This window comes from Drosophila suzukii, chromosome 3 (genome assembly GCF_043229965.1).
Source record: "Drosophila suzukii chromosome 3, CBGP_Dsuzu_IsoJpt1.0, whole genome shotgun sequence".
Lineage (NCBI taxonomy): Eukaryota > Metazoa > Arthropoda > Insecta > Diptera > Drosophilidae > Drosophila > Drosophila suzukii.
Window position 1 is genome coordinate 40,667,344 of NC_092082.1, and position 20,673 is coordinate 40,688,016.

The 20,673-nt window shown below is 42.2% G+C and overlaps 1 protein-coding gene across 10 annotated transcripts in view; it reads right to left on the reverse strand.

Annotated features, from left to right (window-relative positions):
- The window catches only part of l(3)80Fg (dnaJ homolog subfamily C member 16 l(3)80Fg), a 554,754-nt gene that overhangs the window by 143,769 nt on the left and 390,312 nt on the right, over positions 1–20,673 (reverse strand). For all 10 annotated transcript variants that reach the window (XM_065868464.2, XM_036822415.3, XM_036822413.3 and 7 more), the window contains one exon: positions 7–249. In XM_065868464.2, the coding sequence (XP_065724536.1) occupies positions 7–249 (243 nt within the window). The remainder of the gene's footprint in view (positions 1–6; positions 250–20,673) is intronic.

Consider the following 20,673-nt stretch of genomic DNA (forward strand, 5'->3'; position numbering starts at 1 on the left):
AAGTACCTGCACAAAAGCTTCATAGCTAAAAGTTTCTGAAGATTTTAAAAGTCTTTTTACCGTATACGAAATTTCGGTTTTTGTTGAATTGATGAGACTCTCTGTTAAAAGGTTTTCGTTCTGTTTAGCAATACTGACCCATTCGTACATTATGTGCTTATCATCCTTTCGCCAAATAATAACAATTTGTAGAAAGCTCTCCTTAAAGGATCCTTTTAAGATTGCTTTAATGAATTCTGATTGAGTTTCCTGAAAAACAAAGTATCTTCTTTAAGTATTGACTAAACGATTGTATTACGATAGGAAATTTCATGGATGCATTTTGTTTGAAATGTATAACGAGTAAAATAAATCTAATTAAATAAACCGATACATAGTTAAACGAAAGGTGTCTGCATATTTTTAAAATTCTCCTATGTATGATATTTTTTAAATAAACATTATATTGATACATAATTTAAAAAAATGGAAAGGGGACTATCACATACCTGTTACTCAACTAATGGAAGGGCAAGGGTGAGGGAGATATGCAAACAGCAAAGCAAATTTTTCCGACATTAAAGGGCGCCACCTAGCGGGCATACCACCATATTTGGTGAAACCTTCTTAGTGAATCCAATTGATTGAAAACACAGGTCGACATAATACTTAATTTTTTTGTCGACCTGTGTAATCAAAACGAAGTCCCATCTACACTATTACAAAATTCTTCAAAATGTTGTATACAATGCGTAGTGCACTTGCGCTGCGGAAGAATCTCTAGCTTTTGTAGTTTCCAAGATCTCAATGTTGATACGGACGGTTCTAAGCGGTTTATGGCCGTTAGATTGGGCGTGGCAACTTTTTATACCCGTTACTCGTAGAGTAAAAGGGTATACTAGATTCGTCGAAAAGTATGTAACAGGCAGAAGGAAGCGTTTCCGACCCCATAAAGTATATATATTCTGGATCAGGATTACTAGCTGAGTCGATCTAGCCATGTCCATCTGTCCTCTCATCTTTTGACGTGGATTATCGCGATAAGAGCCCATCGATTAAGTTAAATCTTTGTATGGTGATGATGTACCATCCTATAGCACCGTAACAACTGGTTTAATGAATTCTATCGTGGCCAACGCTCGCTTGAAGACGAAGGTCGCGAAGGTCGTCCAAAAACAGTTCTTGTGCCAGAGAACATTAATAGGATAATGCAAGATCGTCATGTGAGCAACGTAGGACGGTCAATTCCAAGTTGTACACCTCAACTTTTTTTCCTGAAGTCTTCGTAGAAATTCGAAAAACGAACAAGAGAAGACGGATCATTCTGCGCCATGACAATGCGAGCTTTCACACATCAGCTCAATCTAGCTCCTTTTTGACCGACCAAAATGTCGAATTGATGGGTCACCCGCCGTACAGCCCTGACTTGGCACCCAATAACTTCTTTTTATTCCCGCACATCAAGAAAAGCGTGGTGTATTAAAAGGAGTGGAAAAAGTGCTTCGACAATTGGTTTAAGCGCATGCTAAAGTGTATAAATCTTGCTGGAGAATACTTTGAAAAACAATAAACCATTCTTGATGATAATATAAATTATTAGTCCAGAAATATGTATAGCAATACTCGAATGTCTAAAATTGAGAATCAAAAATCCTTGCAAGTTCTGAGGGTGTTTTTAAAATAAGGTCTAATTTTAGTAAGGTATTAAGTGTATACTTCCAATGCCATGTAAAACATGTATTAAACATCGGAACTGTGACCCTTTGAATTTTAGCCATTTCTAGCTTATTTCCGGCTAAACTAAAAAAATTGTAGAACAAATGATTTTTAGCTCAATCGTATAATAAGACAAAAACCGCAACAGAAAAATCAGGCGAACCAACAATAATACATTATGGACTTATGGAAACGGCCTAAAATTCATTTAGATTGCATAACTTTGCAAAGGAGTATCGCATTGCAGTGGTGTTTGTACCATTTTGAAACTGTGACCCTTTGAATTTAAGGCATTTCTCGGTTTTTTTTTCTAAACTAGAAAAAAATGTGATTGTAGGTATTAATAACCAAATCCAAATTCCATTAACATTCTTTAAAATTTTGGGCGTAAGACAGATTTTTAGCGTTATGGGCGTTAAAGAGGACGTGGCCAATTTGCATATCAAACTTACACCGCGTACAAAGTCTCTAGCTCTTATAGTTTCCGAGACATCAGCAATCAAACGGACGGACAGACAGGCGGACATAGCATGATCGACTCGGCTATTGATCCTGATCAAGAATATGTATACTTTACAGGGTCGGAAACGCTTCCTTCTACCTATTGCATTCTTTCAGAAAAATCTATTATGCGCGTTTACTCTACGAGTGACGAGTATAATAACATTCCTAAATTAGGAAAAAAAACGGAGCTTCAATAAAAAAAAAAATTTTAACATTTTCCCGATTATTCCTATGAGAGCTATACGATGCATACCTGCAATGAAGGAAGGTTTCCTGCTTTAAAACTGAGACACTAGTTCGCGTAGAAACGGACAGGCGGTCGGAAAGACGGACATAGTTAGAACGACTCGTCTAGTGATGCTGATCAAGAATATATTGAATTATACTTAATGGGTTTGAAAATGGTTCCTTTACTCTGTAACACACTTTCTCCGAATTTAATATAACCTTTTACTTTACAAGTAACGGTTTGACTGTCCGTATGAGCGCTGAGCAACGGAAACTAAAATTTGGCGGTAAAAAGATATGGTATTTAAAAAATTTCAGAGCGGGAGTCGGGGCCACGAAACGCTCTCGCTAGCTTAGAAATATTATTAAACATGCAGAAGTCTTTCGAAGATTTTAAGCCTTCCTGGTTGTGCCAATGTCTGACCATCGAGATCAAGAAGGGTGGAGGTCGAGGTCAAGGAAGTAGAAAACTGCACACAAGAAGCATAGGGATAGTTTAAATTTATCTGATTGAACTAGACCTAAATGTGAGAATGCTGGGGAAGCTTATCGAAAGAAAGAGTTACGCTCAGTTGTGCAAAGCAAAATGGAAGTTCATGAAAAATCCTTTTCGAATTTTAGAATGAAACCTGCCAAGAAGTGCTAGAATAGATTGCAGAACGATTGGGAGAATGTCGTGTTTACCAGGAATTAAGGGTGTGCTTCGGGAACCAAGCTTAAAGCAAAGCAATGGGCACAGTCTCATCTCAACAGGTTTGAAAGCCCTGCTAAATTAATTAATGATTCTAAGAGGAGTCTTGCTCTGTTCGGGGTGCAGTGTAAGTGATAGATGTATTATACATTCGAAAAATGGTGGCTGTAATAAAAAGTATGCATTACAATAGCCTTGAACAAGCAAGTCTTTGCCGTGATCGACAACCGCCCTGATAAAGAAGGCATCTTATTTTGCTTGTGGGGAAGCGCATGCAGCCACAATACTTCCAGGTTAGCCGTCTGACCAGAGTAAGTTTGGTTGGAGTTTTATAGACGAAAAGATATTTGTTATAAAAAGGGTTTGTCGAAACTAAACAAGCATAAAGGAATTAAAATAACTTAAAAGTACAAACGTTCGATCCAGTAAAAAAACTGCTGAGTTTTCCAAAAGTGTACCAAGTACTAATAAGTAAATCCAAGATAAATATATTTAATCGCACCAAGATTTTATTACTTTTTATTCTTGCAAATAGCCAAGCCACTGGAGATCTAGACAAGAAACTTCGAATTGCTGTTCAGATAAGAAGAAAAAAAATTAAAACAAGAAAGAAAGTTAGCTTCGGCAAGCCGATGTTTGTATACCCTTGCAGTTATAATTATTCAATTTAATTTGAAATTATTAAAAAAACAAAAAATGATATTCCCAATAGTATAAGATAATATTTCATATTATTTTCCCACAAATTTTCCGATCGTTCCTATGGCAGCTATATGATATAGTCGTCCGCTTTTGATATAATTAAATTCGACATTTAGAACTAATTAAAAATGTTATTTCCAAGCGTTAGGTTATATGTTATAACAAGAAAGGAAATTAGCTTCGGCAAGCCGAGGTTTGTATACCCTGGCAGCTATAATTAATATATTTAAAAACACAGAAAATAATATTAAATTATTTATATACATACGAGTATACGGGTATAAATAATCAGCTCTAATTTCAGTATTATAGTTAGAATAATATAAAAAACAAGGAAGAACGCTCTAGTCGAGTACCTCGACTATCAGATACCCGTTACTCAGCTAATGGGACCAAAGGGAAATGGAGACATGCAAGCGGCAAAGTGAGATTGAAATAGAGTGGGCGTGGCAAACTTTTTTTTGAATCAGTCGATAGGTATTAACGATACCAATACATTTTAGTTAAAATGTTGTATCTAGCATGAAAATTGTGGGCGGCACAGGTTTGGTCGGTTTGTGGGCGTTCGAGTGGGCGTGGCAATCTTTTTAGCTACTAGATTCGTCGGAAAGTATGTCACAGGTAGAAGGAATCGTTTCCGACCACATAAACTATATATATTTTTGATCAGGATCACTAGCCGAGTCGATCTAGTCATGTCCGTCTGACCGTCAGTCCGTCTGTCTGTCCGTCCGTATGAACGCTGAGATCTCGGAAACTACAAAAGCTAGAAAGTTGATACTTGGCATGTAGATTCCTGAGCTTCTTGCGCAGCGAAAGTTTGTTTTGTCAGTGTGCCACACCCAATATCACTCCCACAAACCGTTCAAAACCGTGGCTTCTACAGTTTTAACAGAATAAAAATTTTAACTTAAATGCATTAGTCTCGTCAATACCTATCGATTGATCAAAAAAAAAGTCTAACGCCAATAACGCCTAAATCTGTCTACCGCCACACATAACCATATATTGAGATCGCGGGTAGGTGGCGCTTTCCAATTTCGCTTTGCTGCTCGCATATCTCCATCTCCCTTTGGTCCCTTAAGCTGAGTAACGGGTATCTGATAGTCGAGGTACTCGACTATAGCGTTCTTCCATGTTTTAAACATAGCTTCCGTATTTCTTGACATATAATCTTCCACTCTTAGGAATATAATTTTTTGAATATTAATCATTTCGAATTAAGTTTAAAATATTAGGACAACTTTATCATTAAGCTAAAGAGAATCATCCAGCTAGCTCAGTAGATTGTATGTTCGTCGGACCAAATCAATACATCGTTTTTCAAGTAGTGGTTCAATACAACATGCAATAAAATCTCTAGACAATACTGTTTAAGATTTATATCTGAAATAATTTGCAATGTGCTACAGATGGAGTCCGTTACCTATGCCATTTAGTTTTACAATATTATTAAGTAGTGTTCTCCTAAATTTATCCTCTCCTTAATTAATGAACATTTCGGTCCCGACTCGAAGCATAATGGATTGAGCCCACCGAATACATTTATTTTTCACTTTGGCGGGGCCACAGTGCAAATGTCCGGACGCTTCTCGTAGACAATCTGACAGTGGTAAAGGACCAAAGTCATGTGCGGATGCATGGGTCGGATATGGGGGATAGATACCCCCCACTCGGGTTAAAATTAATATGTAATAAGTATTTCATTTTAAAGTTTTGATTTCTACATTTTTTTTTTTTTATATCCCCCCACAACCAAGCTCTGGATCCACCACTGGCCAAAGTTGAGGGGAGTCTTCCACCAGCGCGACACAATTAATGTAATTGATGCTCCCGACTGGACCACTTTGACCGAAAATGCTAAACTTTTAAAGGCATAGATTTCAAATGTAACAAGGAAGAACGCTGATCGAGTACCTCGAGTACCTCGACTATCAGATACCCGTTACTCAGCTAAAGGAACCAAAGGGAAATGGAGATATTCAAGCAGCAAAGCGATATTGAAATGCGACACCTACCGGCGGAAGACAGATTTAAGCGTTATGGGCGTTAGAGCCCAAACGAAGTTCTTAGACCACCCATGGGGAGACCCACAACTTCAGACCGCCCATTTCAGACACTGTATATGGATCTTCTTGGCCCATACCCACGGTCCAAAAAAGAAAATATAGGACTTTTGATAATAGTTGACCACTGTACAAAGTTTCACTTCTTACAGCCATTGCGAAAATTCACGTCCGAAAGGATTTGCGAATTTCTGGAGAAACACCTTCGGCACATACTCACGGACAACGGGTCAGGTTATTTTAAAGCGTTCCTAACGAAATTTGGAGTCAGGCATATTTGCACGGCAATTTATTCGCCACAAGCTAACGCAAGTGAGCGAGTAAATAGATCGATACTAGCCGCAGTTAGTGCTTATGTCGGCGCTGACCACACTAACTGGGATCTAAATATCGATGCGATACGCGCGTCTTTAAGATCTAGTGTACACCGCAGTACAGGGGTTTCCCCGTATTTTCTCTGTTTCGGTCAGAACATGGTAGCCAACGGACAAGATTACGAATTGCTTAGGGATCTGGATTTGTCGACCGACGATGTGGCACTGAAAACACCTGACATGTTGCAAGTAGCGCGCCAGCAAGCTAAAAAAAAGATTTCAGAATCACATGCCGCAAATGCTAGGGTATATAACTTTGCACATTGGAGACACGGTATTCGCTCGCAGTTTCGCCCAGAGTAATCCAGCGAAAATTTTAGTAGCAAACTTGCGCCTGTCTTTATCAAGACATCGTTGACGAATAAGATCAGTCCGACATATTACGAGTTAGCGAACGAAGCAAATAACTCCTTAAGAATATACCACTTAAAAGATATTAGAATCTAAAGTATGCATATCATGGAGCTTACTGACCCTTGGTTTCTTTCAGTTAACTCCTCTGTGAGTTCAGTCTCGTGCCGAGTTAACTGTGGTGTGGGGGCCAGTCGTAAATGGAAGTAGAAACTTTTGAAAGAAATCAAAGTAAAGTCATTTTGCATGTAAATTCGCATATGTCTAACAGCTAAAAGCAGAGTATAGCAGAGAGCAGCGAGTATCGTCTAGCTGACCCGCTTACACGTATAGTTTGTCAGCATAACAGCCTCTCTTTCTCGCGCGCACTGAAAAAGTGTGAAGGCAGAAAGGAGAACAGAATCTGGAAAGATCCCGTTAGGTGTGCTTAGCAACGCCGGGGCGTACAGCCAACTTCTCGCATCAAGAGTTCTCGTTCACTTCGTTTAAAACTTTGAATGAAAACGGACGCAAGGCTGCGGCTGTAGTTAGAATACAAACGCAAAATTACAACCCACGCGGTTAGGTTTCCGTCTAAGTGTGTGTGCACCGGCCAAGTCTATGCTATCAGGAGGATCATTTATATTTTTGCACCCAACTACTGGTAAATATGAATACGCGAATTTTACCGCATAGGCAGGCTATTAAGTGGCTTGTATTTCTATGTATTTTTATACCCGTTACTCGTAGAGTAAAAGGGTATACTAGATTCGTCGGAAAGTATGTAACAGGCAGAAGGAAGCGTTTCCGACCCCACAAAGTATATATATTCTTGATCAGGATCACTAGCCGAGTCGATCTAGCCATGTCCGTCTGTCCGTCTGTCCGTCTGTCCGTCTGTCTGTCCGTCCGGATGAACGCTGAGATCTCGGAAACTATGGGAGCTAGGCTATTGAGATTTGGCGTGCAGATTCCTGAGCTTTTTACGCAGCGCAAGTTTGTTTCAGCAATGTGCCACGCCCACTCCAACGCCCACAAACCGCCCAAAACTGTGGCTCCTACAGTTTTGATGCTAGAATAAAAATTTTAACTGAAATGTATTGTTCTCATCAATACCTATCGATTGATTCAAAAAAAAGTTTGCCACGCCCACTTTAACGCCCACAAACCGCAAAAACCTGTGACGCCCACAATTTTTAAGCTAGATAAAAAATTTTAACTGAAATGTATTGGTCTCGTCGATACCTATCGATTGATCCAAAAAAAAATTTGCCACGCCCACTCTAACGCCCATAACGCTTAAATCTGTATACCGCCGGTAGGTGGCGCATTTTTTCTCGCTTTGCTGCTTGCATATCTCCATTTAGCTGAGTAACGGGTATCTGATAGTCGAGGTACTCGACTATAGCGTTCTTCCTTGTTTTGTATTGGAAAAGAAAGGAGGTTCTGTCGAAGCCGTCCGGCAACATCAGCGCCAGCGCGGCGTGATCGCGCCGTTTCCAATTCCGCAACCGGTCGACCAAGACGAGATTTTATCTGGGTGTCCGTTCAAACCAACATGCCACGGCAGGGTTGCCACCTGCGGACGCGTGTCACGGTAGGCCCCCCTGCGATCAGCAAAGGCGCGAACATTCTGGAAGGTGACCGAGGGTACAGGACGCCGCGAACGGCGTAAATCTCTGGCCCGGCATCCCACCAACCGCATGCCACGTGCGGCCTAATCGAAGGAAGTCTACCTGGACGATCAGTGTGGCTAGTGCATAACCTCACCAACACGCGCCACGCGCGTCGTCCACCGCCCCAGGTCTGGCTAAGCCATAGAGCGACATTTTGGAAGGTCATGGTACCAGTACATCAGCCAGTTTTGGACCACTGGTCGTAACTGTGGTCGTACTTGAATAAGGAAGTGAACGGATACCGGATGTGACTTTTGCTACTACACCCACATCGCCTCACCAACACGCGCCACGCGCGGCAACGGAATTCTCAGCTCTGGCTACTCCAGTAAGCAGTATCTCGGAAGGCGATTTGTAGCGCGGCAGACCCGGCACTTCGCCCGTATTCGCCACGTGCGGCTTGCCGATGGGAGAAGCCTCACCATAGGTGAATGTATTTGGAGGAGAGCATCGATTGATCAGACCTGCTGTCTGGCATGCGAAGACGCAGATCCCTTCGTATGTAGGGAGCTATCGCAGGCGCTAAATTTTGTGTAGTTTAACTTTCGATCTATGTAGAGTAATTTTTCGGTACTAGCTTGTGTAGCGTACCTTTGTATTGATTTAGTAGTAATTTTCTTTAAGTCCTGACAATGACCATTCGTACATTCCACATAACTTATCTTGTCAGAAATTAATATGATAACTTGTCTTAAAAGCATCCTTGCACAGCGTCTTCGATGGGCCCACCGAACCTGCAACGCCGGAGTTTTGCGTAAGTGAAATATTGTTACCACTATATTGATTTTCTGACATTTGTCCCATATATTAATGATATTATGATTGTGTGTGCCAAATCAATCGGACGGTTATTCGGTCAGATTGAACCTTGTTATATTTTGAGTTAAATTTGATTTTTGAAGATGAAAGAATTTAAGTTGTATTGAAATCATGATTGTAGTTTCTGATTTTCTTTTGTTAATTGAAGTTGATAGTTCAACAATGGTTGAATAAAATTGTAACGCTGAATCGTGATTGATCTTACTATGCCGCCGCTATATAAAGTAAAAATGTGAATAATGAATAAACATTGTATAAGGCATAACCGCCAACAATTCCACATGAGTTATCACGGTAGGCAGGGTACAGAAAGGGGAGGCAATATCATCGAGCCTTCAGTCCGTTTACACCCATTATTTTTGTTCGAGCCTTTTAGAGTACCGCTTAGTGCACTTAAAACTTTTTTTCGCGTAGTACGGTGTGTGTTATATAGAAGACTAGGAAAATCCCACGACAATCCGACGAGCTTAGCACCGAGCAATGCTAGAAGTGCACGAACCCAAATCTTCCTATACAATAGGTTATCCGTAGTCTAGTGAACGCAGGTCTGAAAGCCCGAAGGGGCAACAAATGGCCCTAGCTACCTACTACATAAAAAGAAAAAATGGCTCCCAGAACGTGGAGCAAACCAATCGTTATTTACGTCCCTAGAATCCGAAACCGCCTAGATTTTAGTTGATTTCTAAGCGCAGGCTACTAGGAGGAGGTTTAACTTCACGTATTGCTTTACCAGTTCTCAATAAAGTCTTTGTTAGAGTTTAGTTTTCTCTTCTCGGTTTATTCAATGATCACTTGTATCTTGAGGCCGGAATAGCGACGACGATTCTAGAATCTGCGGATCGGGTCGACCACTCAGATCAAGGGGGCCATGTAAACATGTAGAATTGGAGGTTAACAAGAATAAGAAAGTATTTGTGAATGTGGATGTCGGTTAACCAGGTCTCTAGGAATTGCGATTGTATTTCGAGTTGTTACGGAATAGTCGACCAGAACCAACAGGTTACATGAGATCTCATTTCAATGGAATTTCTTTAAACTTACTCTTAAATCACGATCGTCTGAGCAATGGAATTGCAAAGTATCGGAAGAACTTCGATCTTTGACCGGTTCAGAACACGTAACTCGGGGAGTAAGCATTCAAAACAATTTTAGGTAGTGTTATTTAATTTTTTTTTGGCAAGCAATCAAGGAACATTGGAGAGTTTAATTTATATAGCGAGCAGGAACTGGTAGTAATATCAATCACGATCCAGTTAATGTTTTACACAACAAACTCGAGAAACTAGGTTTAGAGAAGGTGTCATTGCGTCACAGCAATCTCGATCTACCAGCCGCAATAGGCGGCGAGATTACATCGTGTACGATTTGTACGCAGCCATTGATCTCGAACGATATAACAGCATAGATGCTGTTGTATGCCCATGCGGTCATACATTCCTCCAACAGTGCATCAGGGATTATATACTTGATTTTCACGGATGTCCGGTGTGTAACAGGGAGTGTACTATACAACAGTTGTCGATGCCAAACAACAACTTGTCAGCAGAGTTGTCAGCTGCTGATAGAAGGACAGGAGAAGCTAACGCTGCTAACGGCAGTATCGCGAGCAATGATGTGAACAGAAGAATGACAGGTGGAAGAAGAGGAAGAAATACAGGTCAACGCAGAGGCGCAGGACCGCGAACAGGAATGACACTGAGATCAAATCGCAATAACCCAGCGAATCACCACGAATATAGTCTGGACACAAACTCGATAATAGATACTTCTAGGGCAGAGAATTTAGAGGAAATAGAGAGAGTGGTACAAACAGCCATGCAGGCGCAACAACTGAACCTCAGACAAGAACTTTCTGATTTCATTCGTGCACAGGTAGCAAATATGCAGATTGCTAGTTCTGCTCAAGCCCCAAGTAGGAGGTTGGATGAAAGGCAAGGTCAATCAGGGGAAGCTCATTCTGCAGGAACAGTTTATCATGACATTCACCCAAACGCTCAACGCGTCAGCAGGTCAAGTTCCGCAGTGCAGCCGGAAAAAGTTCCGAACATCATTCAGAGCTGGCACATCAAGTTTGATGGATCCAAAGACGGGTTACAGACCGAAGAATTCCTGTATCGTGTACAAGCATTAGCTCAGCAAAATTTAAATGTAGATCGTCAGCTTTTGTGTGACCATTTGCATTTATTTTTCGTGGGGAAGGCCAGCGATTGGTACTGGAAGTTCCATCGTTCATGCCATCAATTTAATTGGATTGAGTTTTGTAGAGAGTTCCGAAATAAGTTCAAGGAGAGCGACAACGATATGGACATTTGGGAGTTTATAAACAGCAAGCGTCAAGCTGAAAAAGAGGAGGAGTTTTTTGAGGATTACCAATTTCAGGTGGAAAGACTCGTTTCTCGTTTGAGTACTTCGATCTCAGAAGAATCGTTAGTGAGGCTTCTCATACGACATTCAAAGCCATCTCTGCGGTACGAACTTATGCATTTACGTATAGTTACGTTAGCTCAGCTCATAGAAGAAGTCAGAACTCATGAACAATTTTGTAGACAGCGAATCAGCTGAAGTGGCAGCGATACAACGCAAGCAATTGAAGTGTTGGAACTGCGATATGCTAGGACCGTTTTGATGAGTGTTTCGAAGCTCGAACCATCTTTTGTTACGGATGTGGAGCGAAGAACACGTACAAACCCAAATGCAAAAAGTGTAACCCTTCGGGAATCTACACTATGGATGCGTCGGTCAAGAACCACACGTCGCATCAGAGGCAGTAAAATCCGATAGTGGTACCCAAACAGAATCATTTGTAGAATTAGTCCCAGACAAGTCAATCAACCAACCGGACGAATCCTTATCGACTAGGGTCGAATACCTACAGCCATATCATATTAGAGCAGCACGTTAAGCAGCTTCTTCGAAAACGTCAGTTTTTGCATTCGCATGCGTAAAACCAAGTGTTCAGGCCCACTGTCCGGCGAATCTGGACTGGCCCCGCTATCCAGCTGCACCAGCTGCACCGCTCTACCGCTCTCCCGCTCTCCCGCTCTCTCGCGCTCCCGCTCTCCTGCGCTGTTCCTAGCTCCCGCCATGAAGTCTCCGCTGCGCTTTGGAGCGCAGAGCGGAGCTTAGACTAAGTCAGTTCGATTTCTGAAGTTCAGTACAATAAACCGCGGTCGTACCCCCGCCTACTTTTACCCAGTTAACTTCTTGTGCACATTTATTTCCGACTAAGGGGCAAATACGCGTTCGAGTGGTTTCTCCCCTACAGCTTCATCAGCACCAGCAGCAAACCGCACGAGCAGCAAGCCAGCGAAGCCCAGCGAACCAGCCCGCCGACGCCGACCGTTTTCCCGCCGTCGCCTCCCACCAGCGCCATTCCACCAGCGCCAGCACGGTACCCCGCTGCCCCCCGGCGTACACCAAGCGTTCAACCAAGCGAATGCGAAGTTTTTGGAAGAGAGTTCAAGGAAGTCGCCAAAAGCTGATCTCGGCACTCTTTATGAACTCAGACAACCGATTGTATACCGATATAAACGTAGCTGGTCATCACTTTGTGGCTCTATTGGACTCAGGTGCTTCCATAAGTTGCATCGGTGGTACAGCAGCAAAAGTATTGGGACAGCATCACAAAATGCGCAAGTGTTCTGGCAAGATTCGAACAGCAAACAATGACGAGTGTTCAGTTGTCGGAAGACTTGAGTGTGAAATTACCTATCGTGAGATTACCAAACCGGTACAGTTTTTTGTAATACCAGACCTTAAGCAAGATGTTTATCTTGGAATAGATTTCTGGCGTGATTTTTTTTAACTCAGTAAGATTCTGGATAGCAAAGTATGTAGCCGTTGAGTCGCCCAAAGTTCACATGCTGTCAGCACAGCAAAATGAAAGACTAGACTTAGTCATAAATAAATTACTATCTTATGAAAAGAACGGTCTAGGTCGAACACATCTGATGGAACATGTTATTGATGTAGCGGACGCGAAACCAGTAATGCAGCGTCATTGGCCAATCTCGCCGGCCAAGGAGAATCTTATGTTTTCCGAGTTAGAGAATATGTTAGCGTTAGGCGTGATTGAAGAATCCAAAAGCCCATGGAGCAGTAACTGTGTTCTCGGGAGGAAAGGACAGAAAGTTCGCTTGTGTCTCGATTCTAGAGAAGTGAATAAGTTAACTATAAAGGACGCTTATCCGCTACCACACATAGACGGGATACTTAGCCGATTGCCTCCCGCGCGCTATATCACAGGCCTTGATATGAAACACGCTTTCTGGCAAATACCGCTCGAGGAAAAGTCCAGACAGTATACGGCATTTACAATACCGAACAGGCCCTTATATCAATATAAAGTGATGCTTTTTGGTCTATGTAACGCTGCTCAAACTATGTGTAGACTAATGGATTTCGTTATTCCAGCGAAATTGCGTACGAGAGTATTCGTTTATTTGGACGACTTCTTGGTTTTGTCTGACGATTTTGAGTCGCACATGAAGCTGTTAGAAGAAATCGCAGGCTATCTTCGTGACGCGAACCTGACAATTAACATTGCCAAATCAAAGTTCTGTATGACTGAAATTGAGTACCTAGGTTTTGTCATCGGTCACGGTGAGCTGAAAGTTGACCCGGAAAAAGTAAGTGCAATCGAAAAGTTCCATGCACCTACAACCGTGAAACAATTGCGCAGATTTCTTGGTCTAGCAGGTTGGTACAGGCGCTTTGTGGATAACTATGCCACGATTGCCGTTCCGCTAACTGATCTGCTCAAGAAAAATAAAGTTCTGTAGTGGACTCAAGCGGCAGAGGACGCTTTTAACCATCTAAAAACCAAATTAGTCCCATCTTCAATCTTGAGGACACCAAATTTTAAGAAACCTTTCATTCTGCTTTGCGATGCAAGCCTGTACGGACTCGGCTGTGTATTATCTCAAGAAAGTGACGGTGGAGTCGACCTAACCATAGCGTATATGTCTGAAAAGCTGTCTAAGGCACAGCGAAATCACTCGCTGACCGAATTAGAGTGCTAAGCAGTCATTAAGGGGATCAATAAGTTCAGAGCCTACGTTGAAGGTCAAGATTTTTGTGTCATAACTGACCATGCTTCACTTCAATGGCTAATGCGACAAAACGACTTTTCCGGCCGCTTGGCTAGATGTTCCATTCGTTTGCAAGGGTTCTTGTTCACGATCAAACATTGCCGTGGATCAAAAAATGCTGTGGCCGATGCACTGTCGCGTCGCGAAGAAGAAGTAGTGCCTGGCATTTCGGACGGAGGACCCATTATAGACTTAAGTTCAAAGGAGTTTAATTCAGAGCAGTACCTCGAACCGAGAAAACGGATTCATGACAACCAGTCAATAATGGATAATTTGGTGTATAAGGGAACATGGAAACTTTGGGTTCCAATCAACCTCGTCCACCAGGTTTAAGTACGGGCGCACAATTCCCCCGATGCTGCACACATTGGAATGAACAAAATGATTGAGAAACTCAGGCGTCATCTATTCTGGCCAGGAATGGTAACGCAGATTCGCAGCTTCGTTTCACAGTGTTCCATTTGCAAATCAACAAAGAGCCCAAACAAAGTTCTTAGACCACCCATGGTGAGACCCACAACTTCAGACCGCCCATTTCAGAGACTGTATATGGATCTTCTTGGCCCATACCCACGGTCCAAGAAAAGAAATATAGGACTTTTGATAATAGTTGACCACTGTACAAAGTTTCACTTCCTACAGCCATTGCGAAAATTCACGTCCGAAAGGATTTGCGAATTTCTGGAGAAACACGTGTTCTACACCTTCGGCACACCAGAGTCCATACTCACGGACAACGGGTCAGGTTATTTTAGAGCGTTCCTAACGAAATTCGGAGTCAGGCATAACGCAAGTGAGCGAGTAAATAGATCGATACTAGCCGCAGTTAGAGCTTATGTCAGCGCTGACCGCGTCTTTAAGATCTAGTGTACACCGCAGTACAGGGTTTTCCCCGTATTTTCTCTGTTTCGGTCAGAACATGGTAGCCAACGGACAAGATTACAATTTGCTTAGGGATCTGGATTTGTCGACTGACGATGTGGCACTGAAAACACCTGACATGTTGCAAGTAGCGCGCCAGCAAGCTAAAAAGAAGATTTCAGAATCACATGCCGCAAATGCTAGGGGATATAACTTTGCACATTGGAGACACGGTATTCGCTCGCAGTTTCGCCCAGAGTAATCCAGCGAAAATTTTAGTAGCAAACTTGCGCCTGTCTTTATCAAGACATCGTTGACGAATAAGATCAGTCCGACATATTACGAGTTAGCGAACGAAGCAAATAACTCCTTAAGAGTATACCACTTGAAAGATATCAGAATCTAAAGTGTGCATATCATGGAGCTTACTGACCCTTGGTTTCTTTCAGTTAACTCCTCTGTGAGTTCAGTCTCGTGCCGAGTTAACTGTGGTGTGGGGGACAGTCGTAAATGGAAGTAGAAACTTTTGAAAGAAATCAAAGTAAAGTCATTTTGCATGTAAATTCGCATATGTCTAACAGCTAAAAGCAGAGTATAGCAGAGAGCAGCGAGTATCGTCTAGCTGACCCGCTTACACGTATAGTTTGTCAGCATAACAGCCTCTCTTTCTCGCGCGCACTGAAAAAGTGTGAAGGCAGAAAGGAGAACAGAATCTGGAAAGATCCCGTTAGGTGTGCTTAGCAACGCCGGGGCGTACAGCCAACTTCTCGCATCAAGAGTTCTCGTTCACTTCGTTTAAAACTTTGAATGAAAACGGACGCAAGGCTGCTGCTGTAGTTAGAATACAAACGCAAAATTACAACCCACGCGGTTAGGTTTCCGTCTAAGTGTGTGTGCACCGGCCAAGTCTATGCTATCAGGAGGATCATTTATATTTTTGCACCCAACTACTGGTAAATATGAATACACGAATTTTACCGCATAGGCAGGCTATTAAGTGGCTTGTATTTCTATGTATTTTTATACCCGTTACTCGTAGAGTAAAAGGGTATACTAGATTCGTCGGAAAGTATGTAACAGGCAGAAGGAAGCGTTTCCGACCCCACAAAGTATATATATTCTTGATCAGGATCACTAGCCGAGTCGATCTAGCCATGTCCGTCTGTCCGTCTGTCCGTCTGTCCGTCTGTCTGTCCGTCCGGATGAACGCTGAGATCTCGGAAACTATGGGAGCTAGGCTATTGAGATTTGGCGTGCAGATTCCTGAGCTTTTTACGCAGCGCAAGTTTGTTTCAGCAATGTGCCACGCCCACTCCAACGCCCACAAACCGCCCAAAACTGTGGCTCCTACAGTTTTGATGCTAGAATAAAAATTTTAACTGAAATGTATTGTTCTCATCAATACCTATCGATTGATTCAAAAAAAAGTTTGCCACGCCCACTTTAACGCCCACAAACCGCAAAAACCTGTGACGCCCACAATTTTTAAGCTAGATAAAAAATTTTAACTGAAATGTATTGGTCTCGTCGATACCTATCGATTGATCCAAAAAAAAATTTGCCACGCCCACTCTAACGCCCATAACGCTTAAATCTGTATACCGCCGGTAGGTGGCGCATTTTTTCTCGCTTTGCTGCTTGCATATCTCCATTTAGCTGAGTAACGGGTATCTGATAGTCGAGGTACTCGACTATAGCGTTCTTCCTTGTTTTGTATTGGAAAAGAAAGGAGGTTCTGTCGAAGCCGTCCGGCAACATCAGCGCCAGCGCGGCGTGATCGCGCCGTTTCCAATTCCGCAACCGGTCGACCAAGACGAGATTTTATCTGGGTGTCCGTTCAAACCAACATGCCACGGCAGGGTTGCCACCTGCGGACGCGTGTCACGGTAGGCCCCCCTGCGATCAGCAAAGGCGCGAACATTCTGGAAGGTGACCGAGGGTACAGGACGCCGCGAACGGCGTAAATCTCTGGCCCGGCATCCCACCAACCGCATGCCACGTGCGGCCTAATCGAAGGAAGTCTACCTGGACGATCAGTGTGGCTAGTGCATAACCTCACCAACACGCGCCACGCGCGTCGTCCACCGCCCCAGGTCTGGCTAAGCCATAGAGCGACATTTTGGAAGGTCATGGTACCAGTACATCAGCCAGTTTTGGACCACTGGTCGTAACTGTGGTCGTACTTGAATAAGGAAGTGAACGGATACCGGATGTGACTTTTGCTACTACACCCACATCGCCTCACCAACACGCGCCACGCGCGGCAACGGAATTCTCAGCTCTGGCTACTCCAGTAAGCAGTATCTCGGAAGGCGATTTGTAGCGCGGCAGACCCGGCACTTCGCCCGTATTCGCCACGTGCGGCTTGCCGATGGGAGAAGCCTCACCATAGGTGAATGTATTTGGAGGAGAGCATCGATTGATCAGACCTGCTGTCTGGCATGCGAAGACGCAGATCCCTTCGTATGTAGGGAGCTATCGCAGGCTCTAAATTTTGTGTAGTTTAACTTTCGATCTATGTAGAGTAATTTTTCGGTACTAGCTTGTGTAGCGTACCTTTGTATTGATTTAGTAGTAATTTTCTTTAAGTCCTGACAATGACCATTCGTACATTCCACATAACTTATCTTGTCAGAAATTAATATGATAACTTGTCTTAAAAGCATCCTTGCACAGCGTCTTCGATGGGCCCACCGAACCTGCAACGCCGGAGTTTTGCGTTCGTGAAATATTGTTACCACTATATTGATTTTCTGACATTTGTCCCATATATTAATGATATTATGATTGTGTGTGCCAAATCAAACGGACGGTTATTCGGTCAGATTGAACCTTGTTATATTTTGAGTTAAATTTGATTTTTGAAGATGAAAGAATTTAAGTTGTATTGAAATCATGATTGTAGTTTCTGATTTTCTTTTGTTAATTGAAGTTGATAGTTCAACAATAGTTGAATAAATTTGTAACGCGGAATCGTGATTGATCTTACTATGTCGCCGCTATATAAAGTAAAAATGTGAATAATGAATAAACATTGAATAAGGGATAACCGCCAACAATTCCACGAGAGTTATCATGGTAGGCAGGGTACAGAAAGGGGAGGCAATAACATCGAGCCACCCTAACTCTTAATGTTTCGTGATTCGCTTGTGCCTTCAACGTCCGTCCGCGTGCCTTGAGTCCGTTTACACCCATTATTTTTGTTCGAGCCTTTTAGACTACCGCTTAGTGCACTTAAAACTTTTTTTCGCGTAGTACGGTGCGTGTTATATAGAAGACTAGGAAGATCCCACGACAATCCGATGAGCTTAGCACCGAGCAATGCTAGAAGTGCACGAACCCGAATCTTCCTATGCACTAGGTTATCCAGTCTAGTGAACGCAGGTCTGAAACCCCGAAGTGGCAACAAATGGCCCAAGCTGTCTACTACACTGTGTGGTCGGCCGTGCGTAAGCGTGGAGTTTCGAAAATGTTGCAAATCGTACGGGACTGAGGAAATCACACCACCTGATTGGCCATAGGAAAACGGCGAGGTTGAAAATAAATAAAGCGGTAGTATGGGGACTACATAATCAACCGCTGACAATAACACGGAGTTCTTTCCGGACCCTGGCGAGGACCTGAAGCTGAAGCTGGTAAGGAAGAAAGAGATGGTGGAACCGGCATCTAGATGCTAAGCAAGCACTGACGCCTGTCCTACGACAACTCCATCTCTCTGTTCATATTTATACTTGGGACGTCCCATATCAAGACGGCCACCACCGTTTTTTAAGGTGCACAGTACCACCTTAAAATCAAAGCACTTCGTTTCCAAGATTCCAAGTCTAAAAGATGTGTTTCAGCCAAATGGCCAGATATTTTCCCGACTAATATATTTTTCTCAAATGCTCCCACTTCAAGGCATTTTATTTCACTTGTTTCAAAGTGGGATCATTGCCAAGTAATTATTTATTGAATTTTTACCATTGCAGAGGGTATAATGATTTCATTCAGAAGCTTGCAACGCAGTGAAGGAGACGTTTCCGACCCCATAAAGTATATATATTCTTGATCAGCATCACTGGACGAATCGATCTGACGTCCGTCTGTCCGACCATCTGTCCGTTTCGACGGACTATCAGTTTTAAAGCTATCGGTATGAAACCTTCCCAAAAGTATTTTTACTATTGCAGGTAGTATATAAGTCGGAACGAGCCGGATCAGATAACTATAGATCGTATAGGAATAATCAAGAAAATTCTTTAAAAAAATATGTCATTAAATTATAATTTCGCAGTTTTTTGACATATTAACTTCTAGTCTTGGGAATATCATTCTTTCAGTATTTCAGAACTTGGAATCAAATTTAAAAGAAAATGGCACTTTATCATATAGCTGCCATAAAAACTATCGGATAATAAGTGTCAAAATAATAAAAAGACCGTTCTGTAATTAGTTTTTAAAAATCTGAAAGCTCTGTACATACAAATTAGCTTCCTTTCTTGATATTTTTGAAAAAAAAATTGTTCGCCTGCAGTTTTAAAACGGCCTAATTTACAGACATGCGCTACACTTCCTTACACTTAAATAAAATTGATACCATACACTCATGTTTGAGTGCCCTTTTTTAATCAGGTCAAGACCAAGGTCACGAAGGCAATTTTAGTCAGCACGCAAAAAAATGTTAAAATCGGGCGTAACAACCAGTAGATAAATGTATAAATGCTAAATAGATAGAAATGTAGACGTCGATGTTTCTGTAACTATAATCAAATGTATACTTATTTTTTACTTGGTTAAGAGGGTAACAGGTATCCTTTTTTTTTGCATACTTTATACGCTTACCAGAGTTACCCTCTAACTTTTAGTCGAGAACAGCGACAAATCTGGTTTTCAGCAATTCAACAAAATTTTCAACAGCCCCGAGGCTGTTGAATTGCTGAAATTTCTGACAGTTGCCTTTGTATGGAACAGCTGATTAACAGCTGATCAAAATTCAACAATTCAGCAATTCAACAGTTTAGGGAATACCCAGATTATATTGGATAATAATTAACGACATTGTTGTTTTGGCGCTCTCTCGCAACGTTCGCTCTGCTACATTCTCGCAACTTCAGTCACCGGCTCTCACTTTCGAGTTAACGGGTCTTTGCTGAATTGGTCTTATCGCTCTTTTTTTTCTTATCTCTCCTCTGCGTTTTGCTAGGTCACACAGCGTTTGTTGGCACTTATCTGAAGCTTCCTACTTTTTTCTCCTTTTTCTACATTCTACATTTAACATACTTCAACGTGTAAACAATGTCTGCCTGCTGTGTTGTTGGTTGCCAATTTGTTGGCAAAATCACTTCTCGGCAGCCAACTGTTAGTTGCTGGTTATGTGAGAACAATGCGCACGCTAAATGTGCAGACTTTGGGCATAGTGCTGCCAAATTGCTGATCGCACTAGATCTAATGCTAACCTGGACTGGACGTGCCCTACATGCCTACATATCAAAATTGACATCAGAGCATTTATGAGGCAAACGGAGCTGGAGTTCCAGGCATTACGTGCTGGATTTACGGACTTATTAAGTCGATTTAATGTCTGCGACTCCAACTTTAAAGGTCGGATTCTTCTAAGTCAATCATCATTAAATATAAATCGTAGTCTTACACTGC